The sequence below is a fragment of the Echeneis naucrates genome, chromosome 19 (genome assembly GCF_900963305.1).
Source record: "Echeneis naucrates chromosome 19, fEcheNa1.1, whole genome shotgun sequence".
In the NCBI taxonomy this organism is placed as follows: domain Eukaryota; kingdom Metazoa; phylum Chordata; class Actinopteri; order Carangiformes; family Echeneidae; genus Echeneis; species Echeneis naucrates.
Window position 1 is genome coordinate 17938917 of NC_042529.1, and position 12694 is coordinate 17951610.

Sequence of the window (12694 nt, forward strand, 5' to 3'; positions counted from 1 at the left end):
TCGTTCAGGACGATCGTGACTTTGTATACAATGAGTTTTGTTGTGGCTGATGTAAAATGAACCAGGGATGTTTATTGAGGAGAGAAATGTATCTCCAAGCAGGTCTGAGTGGTTGTTTGTTTTTGTTTGTCTCTGTGTGTCGGCCCTGCGATGAACCGAGGAACAGTCCAGGGTTCTACCCCTCTCTCGGATTGGCTCCATCACTCCCTGACGAATAAGCAGTAGAAATGAGAGAGAAAAAATTATATCTCAAATTCTCAGAGGGAAAGTTTTCATTAGCCTCCACTCTTATTGAGAGCGAGATAAAGAGCTGATAAATAAACAAACCGGGGATTTAAACTTTAATGAAAGTGATGGTTTGTGGGCGTTCACTGTGAGTGGACTGACCTGGAAGAAAAACATGGTTTGACCATTAACCCACTGGAAGTTTCTTCTTTATCGTCAGCGAAACGGAACCGTCACTTTCTTACTGCCGCCGATCTGCTGTTTCTGCTGCTTCTGGTAAGCAATGATACTTTATCAAACACAAGCACAGTATGAATATGAAGCCTCAATCTAAATTAAACTAAATGTTTGAAATAATTATCAGAATCCGGAAGTGGCATCCGATCAGCCCCCGAAAACTGTCTTCGTGGCTCACTGTTATGTGTCCCGTTGCAGGTTCTACAAGGAATATCGACCATGGAAATTACATTTGTGGGCAAACGGGCTATGGTTACCGGAGCAGGGAAAGGTAAAACAAATTATGTACATGCATCGACAAACCACACGTTTCCAGTACTAGCACTGACACCGACAGGCTGCTTTAAGAATCACAACCGGTCTCTGCTCAGAATGACTTGAATTAAACGAGCCGGCTCTACTCTTTGTAGGTTTTCAAACTCTAGATTCACAGACGTACAGGGTCTTCAAGTTCATCATTACAAACTCACTTTAACACCTACACTGTTTTATTTTGGGTTGTCAGCTTTCAACGATGCCAGGTAAAGTGAGTTCAATAATATTTGCTCAGAATTTGAGAGGAACATCTCTGTCTTCATGTTGAATATTCATGTTGATGAAAAAACAAAACCAAAGGAAAACATTGCGTTGGGTTTTCAGTTGTGATTTCAAAACTCTCCACTGAAGATGCCATATCCACTGCACTGCACCTGAGCTTGGAATACCTGGAGAAAAAGAATACATGGATCCGAATGCTGTTTGCCAGTTTCAGTTCAGCATTTAACATCATCATACCCCAGCATCTGGCAAATAAAATGGGCCCACTGGTCATAAAGATTCCCCCCTCAAAACTGGATTATTGACATTGACATTCTGACAGACAGGCCTCAGTCTCCTCAGGGATGTGTTTTGAGCCCTCTATTATACACCTTAATGACACATGACTGTGTCACAATTACATTATCACACAAAATCACTTTGTTAAGATTCAGATGTCACTGCAGTTCCACCGTCAGCCAGCGGAGCAGTCGGGCTGGAATGCATCATGGGACACAGATGCACGCAGCTCCTGAAGCTACATTATATTTTTGGCATGAATGCTTGATCACACTCCTGCATACATATACACAACTGCAGTTATTGAGACAGCTGGTGGAATAACAACAACTGATGTAGTCGGTTGTTGTTATTCCACCAGCTGTCCGAAGAAGAGCCCGTCAGCAGAGGAAGTTGATGTAATTTAAAAAGTCACTCGACTTTCTTACAAAGGAAATCTTTGCTGTCAGGTTGCAGCAGAAAGGTATTCTTGAGCTGGTCAAGGAGGTGAAAACGCTTGGCACCCTGAATGCCAAAAAAAGACAAGCGGCTTGATTATCTGGAGAGCAGCATTATACAGCATTCGAGGTATTGTGTTAGAGTGGATAAAGAGCTATTTACAGAAGAGACAGCAGTTTGTTAAGCTGGGTAATGCTTGTTCCTCATGTTTGTACATTGTTTGTGGGGTCCCCCAGGGGTCAGTGTTGGGCCCTAAACGCTTAATATTATACATTAATAATATTTGTAGGATGTCACAGGTGTTAAAGTTGGTGTTGTTTGTGGACGACACAAATATTTTCTGTTCAGGGGAGAATTTAAAAGAATTACTGGAAGAATTAACTAAAGAAATGGGTAAGGGATTTGATAGAAAAAAATTATAATTAAACTTAAATAAATCCAAAATAATACTGTTTGGAAATTGCAATACTAACATAAAAGAACAAATACTGATAGATACTGATAGAAGGGGTGCAGATAGAAAGGGTTCACCAAAATAAATTCTTTGGGGTTATAATAGATGACAAAATCAGTTGGAAATCACACTTCAAACATATACATACTAAACTGTCAAGAAGAATTTCAGTTTTAAATAAAGCAAAGTGGTTCTGGATCACAAATCACTTCACATTTTATACTGTTCCATTGTCTTGCCATATATCAATAACTGTATAGAGATCTGGTGAAATAACCCAGTGAGTTCAGTCAATTCACTAATCATTTTACAAAAATGGGTAATATGGGTCATTAATAATGTTGGTTATCTGGGTCACAGTCACTCACCCTTCCTGCAGTCAAAATATTAAAATTTATATATATAGTAAAATTCCAAACTGCTAAAATCATGTATAAAACTAATAATAAACTATTTACACAAAATATACAAAGATTGTCCAGGGATCAAGAAGGGGGCTATCAATTAAGAGAGAAATATGATTTTAAACTGAACAAAATTTGAGCAAATAAAAAAAGATACTTCATTTCATTCTGTGGGGTAAGACTGTGGAATGGTATGGATGAAGAATTAAAACAATGTCCAAGCATAAAATGGTTTAAAGCGAAATATCAAGAATATGTTTTCATGGTTTACATGAAGTAGGTGTGCAACAGTCACTAGGTATTCACAAGATATAGTTGATGATTATTTATTTCTCTTCATTATTGTCTTTTTCTGACTAAGCTGTGTTTTGTATTGGCAGTTCCTTTTGTCATGCCTTTTCTATAAATGTAGATATCATACATAGGTGTATATTTCATATATAATCATGTTCATTATTATTATTATTGATAGTAATACTAGTAATGGTAGTATGTTTAAGGTGGCGTCATAAACATATTAGAGCATAACAGGGTGATGGGAGAAAAGGTGGGAGTTGATAAGTTTAGACTTCTTCCCACCTCTTCTATTTCTCCCCCCTACTCGAACCAGGGTCTGTATCCCCACCCCGCTTTCACTGGTGCAGTTGGTGAGAGGTTAGAGTAGTTGACAGTGGTGCTGCTTGAGATAGTTCTTTTAACCCTAACCCTAACCCTATTCATTTATGTATTTATTTATTATTTTTTATCTTTTATTTCTATTTATTTGTTTATTTTTTTGTTAACCTCCTTCCTGTTTCTTTTATCTATTTATATCTTGGATAGTACCTACAAGAATTCTAACTATATGGTACTGCCTTCCATACTCAACAGTGGGGAAAGGTATTTTATTTTATTGTACATATGTAAACACTTATATACACACGGGTTTATTTTTATACATTTTAATAATTTTATTTTACTACTTTTTTTTTTTTTTTTTTTTACCGTATTTTATCCCCTTTTACTTATCCCTTGTATTCTTCCCCCCTTTTCCCTTTTGTCTCCTCCACCCCAACCCTAACCTTAAACAACCCCCCCCCAACATCCTAACCTCAACCCTTTCCCTCCCCCTCAATCCGTACCTTAACCCCACCCCCCATATCCTAACCATTACCCTGTCCGTCCCCTATCCTAACCTTAACCCTTTCCTTACCCTATCCTATCCCCTTCCTCCTTCCCCCATAAAAAAGGATAAAAATGAAAAAAACAATTTTTTAAGTGAATACGCCACCTGTGCCAGAGCTGCTCAGAAAAAAAACAATGAGCCTCTTGTCCCCTAACCTATCCTAACCTTAACCCTTTTTTCCCTCTTAATCTGAACCTTAACCCCTTCCCCTCCTCCCTATCCTAATCTTAACCTTGTCCCCAGCCCTCAATCCTAACCCTAACCCTTCTCCCCCACCTTTTTTTTCTCTTTCTTTCTCTCTCCCCATAAAGGAAAAAAAAGAAAAAAAACATAACTATTAAAAGGGCACACTTCAGTCTATCAAACCTCACCAACCTTTATAAAGGCACCATTTAGAGTGTATTGATAAGAACCATCTTCCTCTGGCCTGAGTGCAGCAATATCTCTGAGAAAAAGGCTCTGAGGAGAGTGGTGAGTGCGACTGAAAGGACTATTGAGGTCATATTGCCAACTATTGAGGACCTAGCAAAAAAACTGCTGTTTGTCGAGGGCAAAAAAAACATAATCAAGGACTCCTCTTACCCCAGCCATAGCCTGTTCTCCCTCTTGCCCTCAGGGAGAAGGTATCGCAGCTTGATGGCCAGGTCTGCAACGTTCTCTTAGAGTTAATCTGCTGAATAGCACAATGTCTTTATTAATATTTAACACTACCTCTTATAGCTGGCTTACATTTTTTTATTTAATTTTGCCTTTTAGAATATTTTAATTGTTTCTAATTACTGCTGCACTGTATCCATGCTGGAATGGCTGAGTCTTTGGTAAAGTGGCATATTACGCTCCCCACTTGTCCCCACTTTTGAGCCAGAGGCACCTCAGATCCTTTCTCTGCTGCCTCCACGCTGTTACTGGTGGTCCTTCTCTTGCTTTGATCCATGATTCCCAGGATCCCATAGGCCTTGCTGAGGGAATGGCATGCAATAGGCCACCCCCATCCCACTTCCTCCACCTGTTCCTGTGGCAGCTCCACCAGCTCCTGGTATTTTACCCTTTTCCTCTCCTACAGTTTGCCTCCTCCATCCTCTTCTCTCAGGGCACAGTCAGCTCCAGAAGGATCAGGTGTCTTGTGGCATTTGAGACAAAGATGATGTCTGGTCTCAGCTCATGTGGGCCCAGGACATCAGCTTGACCACTCCGGTTCAGCTGACTTGATCATCATGTTCATTGCCATTGCAAACAGGCTCATTGAGATGGTGCAACCAGTGATGGTCCCCAATTTGCTGGTGCCAGTCAGATGTTGTGAAACCAAAAGCGATCCTCAGGCTGAACTTGCTGCAGTAGTCCATGAGGAGATGTTTCAACTTCTGGGGAATGTGGTGTTTCTCCAGTGCCACCTCCAAGAGGTTATGGGAGACTGAGCCATAGGAGTTGGTGAGATCCAGCCACAGTACAACTAACTCCCCTCTGCCCTCTCTCGCCTCCTTTATGAGCTGGGTCACCACACCCGGGTGCACTAGTCCACCTGGGACACATGGTATACCTCTTTTCTGTACGAAAGTGTCAATGCAGTTGTTCAGCAGGAAGCTGGTGTGTCTTTTGGTCACAATGCTAAAGAAGATCTTGCTCTCCACACTGATAAGGGAGATGAATGGAAATTGGTCGATCTTCTCGGATTTCTCCTTTCGGAATAAACACCCCTTCTGTAGGTGCTCTTAAGGTGGTCATTGATTGCATCAAGCAGGTCACACAGCCAGTCCTCTGCTAGCCTAGGAGATCCTTTGTCAGCTTGAAAGGGTTGGCCAAGAAAGCAGCTCTCCTCCTTGTCCTCTCCCTGCCCCTCTGCCTGTGGTTGTCTGCTATTATTATTGTAGAGATTATAATGATAATTTATTGCAGCTGCCCTTTGCTTGGCCTTGGTACCATCTGTTGGTTTGCAAAAAAAGTAATAGAAAGTCTTCACATGTTTATTGAAGTGCCACAGATACTCCTTTTATTTTATAAAAAATAAAAACAAGCTGTTGAGACACAGACACATTTTATTCTATATTGTTTTTTAAGTTAAAAACATTAACATGCCACTCTGTTCCAATCCAATCCCTGCTTGCGTGTTGCTGCACCTGTAATGCCATGGTGCAGCCTACCCTATAACATGTGTGAGGAGGAGGGGCAGGCGGGAGGGGGGCATGTTGTTTATACTTGCACATTAGGCTAAGGCTAGCTAGCCTACAGTCTGTTGCATTGGATCATTTTGTGATCAAGAAAAAAAAAGATTATAGACTCGTGCACTTAACCACAAAACCAGACGCATCGTCATCCTATAAAATAATGGGTGAGTTTATTCCTGACGTTGCGATAATAGACTGGTTGTAATACATTTGATGCAATGTTGAATCTGTTACTGGAACGAATGCACAGAAGGACTTGGCATGTATTTTTGTTTGCAATTGAAATATAATCCCCAAGATTGTGATGAGCCAGCTCTTTAAGTGTGTGCCCAGTTAACAGTGGTGGTTTGCGGGGTGTTTGCACTTCTCGTTGTGGCTGTACTTTGTAACCTGTTATTAATTTCACTATTAATTTAATTTCTTAAGTTATGATGTTTGTGATCCGAAACAATATTGCAATTGATTTTTTTTTTCATTAATTATGCATACAGAATAAATACACTTCTTGTCGCATTTTAAATGTATTCTTTTGTTATTGGGATGGCGCGTGGGCACTGTCACCTTTGCACGTAAAACATTTTTGCCATTGCCTTGTGGTCGCTTGTCGCCTGTTGCTCATGCTGTGTCTCATAGTTACTTTTATTGAAAAAGAACTCTGTCAAAAAAGTGAGAACTGAAGTCATGAAAATTAATTATTTTCTTAGCATCCCCACGTATTGGTCAAGCTCGCCCTTAGCACTGGGAGAAAAAAAAATCCTGGCGCCGTTAAAAATATAGGTCATGTTTAGAGGGATTGTTTGGGATCATTAAGTGGGCCACCCCAGTTGATTAGGCGGGCTGTAGTTTGGGGACCACTATGCTAGACCTTCCCTCTCCTCAACACCTGTACACAGATACTATACAGTACAATACTTCTACAGACTATGCACAATTTATTAAATATTCTTATACTGCTGATAAAAGCTAAGGTGATGACAATAATGTATGGAGGACTGTGACCATACTTAAATGAGTCATTAATCAATTAAAATACCAGTTTATGAAATGTAAAAATATATATAATTATTTCACTATGTATTTAATTATCTCATGGTCCAGTGTTGCAGCGTTTCATGAATTAATTTTATCTGCCAAACTCATCCATCAAAGTCAGTGGGCGGGGCTAACACAAATTGAGTCTAATCGAAGCCTGGAAGTCTTTTTGACAGATTAAATTCATGAAGGCTTATATATATTATATATATATTTTGACATTGCGTGAACCAATATTTTAATTAATGAATGACACATTTAAGTATTTATTTATATATTTAATTCTGTCCCTTTTGGTCCTCCCTAATGATGAACTCTGTGCTAAAGTTGCATAATACTGTTCCGCACAATTAATGCATTTGATCATACCCTCAATACGTCATGTTGACACCAACAGTAAGAACATTTTTTCCAAAGCCGGAGATGTGTATAATATGTGTGTGGGTCAGCTCTGAAAGCAAGAACTCCACACTGTAAGGAGTCTGTGTTTTTATGGATCTGTTGTCTCAGGGATTGGCAGAGCCACAGCTCTGGCCCTGGCACACTGTGGGGCAGAGGTCACGGCAGTCTCACGCACACAGGCTGACCTGGACAGTCTAAAGCAAGAGGTATGCCCCACTCTCAACACCCAGCTTGTGGTTCATACAAATTTTCATAGAAGAGTTTCTTCATGAGTAGTACTTTTGAAGTCCATATTTAGGTAATCAAGAAAATAACAAATGTGCTGCATTATACTGTATTGACTGTAAAATGCTTCAGTACTCATTGTCTATCAACGGTTAATATATATAGAATTTAATTGCATGTGCAAATTTGTGTTTTTCCCTTTTCCTTCTTCATAAATTTCTCTTATCCTGTGTGTCTGCCTTTGCTTTTCTCTCCCAGTGTGCATCCATCACCCCAGTGTGTGTAGACCTGGCTGATTGGGTGACCACGGAAGTAGCCCTGCAAGACATTGGCTCAATTGATCTGTTGGTGAATAATGCAGCCTGTGCCAACCTTCAGCCATTTCTGGATGTCACACCTGACCAGTTTGACCAGTGAGACAAATATGAGAAATTTTTATGATCCCAAATTAAAAAGGACAATGTATAACATATATACATAACTGTAAACGGACCCATGCAAAGTGGAAAATACTGACATGAGTTCTTCCCATGGAAATATGAGCCAAGATTTACATTTTCATCATGTGAAAGGCTGTAATATTTACTATCCAAGGCTTCTCTTATCTCTAGGTCATTCAGTGTGAATGTGAAAGCTGTGCTGCAAGTTTCCCAGGTAAAGTAACAGTGCTTTAAAAAAAAAAAAACAAACAACTATTTGCATTTTTGGCTCCCTTTTGTTGGTTAGGGTTAGGGTTAGGGTTAGAGCTTCTTCTAGACCTGCTCTATATGCAATGTGCCTTGATGTAACTTTGTCATGATTTGGCACTATATAAATAAATAAAAACTGTACTTTAATTGGTTTATTGCCAATTGATAACTATTTGACTTTATTTGATAAAATTTTATATTAGAAACTATCCACCAGATCTTTGTGCTAAACATATAACTAAGAAGGACTTCTTCAACAAATACATTGTATGTGTGGCACATAGCTTTAACTGGCTGTTATGCAGTGTCTGCACATCTCTAACAACATTGGGTTATGTGGAGGAAATTTTTATTCAGATTCTTATAAATATTAGTGTTAGTTTGAATGCAAATGTCTGCCTCGTCAAAATTCTTTCAGCTTAATCAAAATACATTTCTGTCTCTGTGAGTAGATTGTGGCTCGTTGTATGAAAGACAGAGGATCAGGAGGCTCCATTGTCAATGTGTCAAGCCAGGCTTCACAGTGTGCTCTGAAAGACCATGCTGTCTACTGTGAGTAAGAGAGGAACAACCATGAGCCAGGCTCTGTAACATTACCTGTCCTTGAATAGACCTCAATGAGAGAAGTTTATGGTTTTTGATGCCTAAATGAAAGTAGGACGTAGTCTATTGACTGTTTTTTTTTTTGTTTGTTTTTTTTTGTTTTTTCGGTCTGTGTCCGTGTATCTGTTCAGGCACCACTAAAGCAGCTGTGGATATGCTGACTAAAGTGATGGCTCTGGAGCTTGGCCCCCACCAGGTACCAGCATTGTGAAAATGCTTTTTGATCCAAAGTCCCACCCAATCACCCAATTTTGTGATTTTGCACATTTTTCTCTTTATTACCCTACCAATTTAAAGCTAGTGGTACACAGAGCAATTTTCTAACATGCTAGCAATTAGCACAAAGCTTTTGGCTTTCATTTTATGAAATTCCAACATACCATCCATCTACCGCTTTATTTGGGACCGGGTCGTGGGAGTAGCAGTCTAAGCAGACTTCCCAGACTTCCTTTTCCCTGAAGACCTCCTCCAGCTCTTCCAGGCGTTCCCAGGCCAACCAAGAGACATAGTCTATCCAGCGTGTCCTGGGTCTTCCACAGGGCCTCCTCCCAGTGGGACATGCCCGAAACACCCCCCCCCCCCCCCCCCCCCCCAGGGAGGTGTCCAGGAGGCATCTGATATAGATGCTCTGATATAGATGTTCCTTTCCATTTGGAGGAGCAGCAGCTCTGCTCTGAGTTCCTAACAGGTGACACAACTCCTCACCCTATCTCTAAGGGAGTGCCCTGCTGCCCTGCGAAGGAAACTCATTTCAGCCCAAATTCATGAGAATAGGTGAAGGTTGGAACGTAGATCGCCTGGTAAATTGATAGCTTCAACATTCGGCTCAACTCCTTCTTCACCACGACAGACTGATACATCAACCGGATCACAATATCATGCACCATCTTTCTCTCACTTTTGAACAAGACCCTAAGATACTTAAACTCCTGGACTTGAGGCAAGGACTTTCCTCTGAACTGAAGAGGGTAAAACAACAACATACTTTCAAAGAATTCTACATTTTAGCCTGTAAATAGATTATGCAAGAGTGCAGACTACACTGTAGTATAACAATGCAACACTAAGTTGCTGTTCTGCTGGATTTGTATCTCAGCAGCACACTGACAAATGCCACTCATACTGGTCTTTTTCCATAGGTACTCTATTCAAACAGGATATCATATTCAGTAAAATGTTTACTCTCTAATGATAGAAAATGTTAAACAGCAACATCTCACTTCCCTCTCTACCTGAAATTTACTTTACCTCTGACCTCATTTAACACTCATTAAATCAGTGCCCTGATTGCCCTTGACCCTACTCCTTTTTTGAAGTACCCTTGATTGGATGGTGGCCCTTCAGAACTGAGCTTCAGCAGGGAAAAGTTAGAAAACCTAAGGAACGCCACTCGGCACTCATCAGGCAAAGGGCGCTTTCTTTAACCAAAATGCTTGGGGTTTACATTTGAAGTGTAAACGCATTCACATTCTGTAAAGAAACTCAGTGGGAGGATATTTTAGTACAGGCTGGAACCTGTGCCCTTGAAGAATACTAAGGTTGTTGAAGCCCCTTGAGCCCCGACCTTTTTTTTTTTGTTTTTTTGTCTCCTGCCATAAAAGAAGAGATAGTTTCTTTAGCATTATGCTTAAAAACAAAGAATGAGTCTTCACGGAGTTCTCCTTAACTTACTTTAACAATATGAAATGTGTTGTCCTCAGATCCGTGTGAACAGTGTGAACCCAACTGTGGTGATGACCGAGATGGGTCGCCTGGGCTGGAGTGATCCTGAAAAAGCCAAGATCATGAAGTCCCGTATCCCCCTTGGCCACTTTGCAGGTCAGATTCAGGAGACTGTGACAAATTGTCCAATTTTGTTATCCCTGGTAAGCTGTTCAGTAAGGTTTGACAAGAAATATGAAATCAATTCATTTTTACCCTTATCGATTTACATCAAAAACCTGTACAATATCCCCTAAAATTTTACTAATGTATTAAACTGGAGAAACTGATGAGCCACACAGCCAAAGCCACTGAGACTCTTTACTCACTCCTTATTTAAAGCAATATCAGCCTTGTGTCGTCTTAGGTATGATGTGGCTCTTGGATTTTAGGATCTTCTGTCATTCTTTTGTTGAATGGGGATGATTGGCGCTAAAAGTAAGCACACATTCTTGTGTTTTGGCCACCAGTATGTTGGGAGTAGGATTGAAATATGTGAAAATGGCAGAAAAAATTAACACGAGCGACAGCGTCTCCGAAGAAGACACTTCAATGGACACAGCCCAAGGCTCAAAGGACGAGGACATTTTTGAGAAGAAAGGTCTGAGGAATTTGATAATGTGGGGATATTTTGGCCATTTAAAGTCTGACTAGAAACAGAGTAGTGTGCACTGCAAATTGTGTCAAGCTTTTCACTGGTCAGAATTGAGACTTTTCTATTTTGTATTACCAATTTTGTTTGTTTTTTTTGTAATTGTTTTGTAAATAATTAAGTTGTTGATTTGTTTGTGTTCTCCTGTAACACTTGAAGCTTCTGACTGATCAGAATTAAGATTTTAGTTTATTATATAATCATTTTATTTATTTGAAATACAGTTCTACGTGGTCTGTAGTACATTGTTTAACTTCTGACAGAAAACAAAATTTAAACCATTAATGTGGTATCTTCACATTTCACAGGAGTAAAAGTGGACCTTTCAACTTGACAGAAACAGAATTTGATTTATAACAACTGATATGAAATATTGTGATAGGATTTTGTTCCATATTGCCCAGCCCTAGCCATTATCCTATAAAAATTATTTATGGTTGACTCCGAGATCATGAGTCCCCTGGATCAGATTTAGGACAGGTGAGGTGATGCTTTCCTCCAGAAAAGACACTAACTAGGCCTTTCTTTTCCAGCTGTTCAGTTTGGTTAGACAGCTCAAAGAAGTGTCCTCAGTGTTTCACAAATCTATTCAAGCGTTAGGGAGGCCACTGGGCATAAAACCAAACAGTGCACATGCATTCATTATAATTAATTATTAAAGTCTATGTTAAACTATCTTAAACAACGCTTTTTGTGTGTTTATATGCAGAAGTGGAAGATGTGGTCAACAGTATTTTATTCCTCCTGAGCGATAAGAGCAGCATGACTAATGGAGTCACATTGCCTGTGGATGGAGGATTTCTGGCATGCTGACCAACACAACACACCTCAAAATGCCATCCTCTGCTCACTGGAGAAATAACCTGTATAGTCAAATAAGTGGATTACGCAATTTTATTGACAAAATAAATCCATCTGCTGTAAAACCAATGGATTTTCTGTGTTGTTTATATGGCCAGATGCTAAATAATAGGCACCAGACATAGCTGCATAGAGTACAGCTTTCATTTTATGAGCTGGGGTTCTTTTTTTCTTGGTTGAATAAAATGAATAACAAAATAAGCCTCCTTCAATATCTTGGAAATGTTCATCTTGTCTTTATATTAGGGTTAGGCGTAGGGTGTTTTGGGTTAGGGCGGTGGAACTGAGCCTGTCCTCGATTGAGGACAGAAGGGGCACGGTTCTTCCCCTACGTCCCTCCGCCACCCAGGTCCCGAAATGGCTGATGGTGGCGCCCCCTACCTTACTGCACCACTGTGCAGCCTTCGTCATCATGACCCATATTGAGTCTTTTAATTTTCTCCTTTTTGTTTTTTATGTGTGTCTCTGTAATGTCGTCTTTGTTATTCTATTTTAATAATTTTTTGTTTGAAAATATTATTTATTAAAAGAGACATGTATTAAAATTGTATTTATTTAAAATGATCAAAGGCAACAAAAATGAAATAAATTAAAAATGAATTAAATAAATAGTTTTTAGTTCAAATGA

The 12694-nt window shown here is 39.7% G+C and overlaps 1 protein-coding gene across 1 annotated transcript; it reads left to right on the forward strand.

Moving 5' to 3' along the window:
- The first annotated feature begins 177 nt into the window (after positions 1 to 177).
- Positions 178 to 12473, forward strand: dcxr (dicarbonyl/L-xylulose reductase). Its single transcript, XM_029528106.1, has 9 exons — positions 178 to 501; positions 661 to 733; positions 7444 to 7541; positions 7819 to 7973; positions 8172 to 8214; positions 8702 to 8801; positions 8984 to 9048; positions 10553 to 10670; positions 11915 to 12473. Exons 2-9 carry the CDS (start codon positions 682 to 684, stop codon positions 12016 to 12018), a joined length of 735 nt encoding a protein of 244 aa, XP_029383966.1. The 5' UTR covers positions 178 to 501; positions 661 to 681; the 3' UTR covers positions 12019 to 12473.
- Positions 12474 to 12694: the final 221 nt, after the last annotated feature.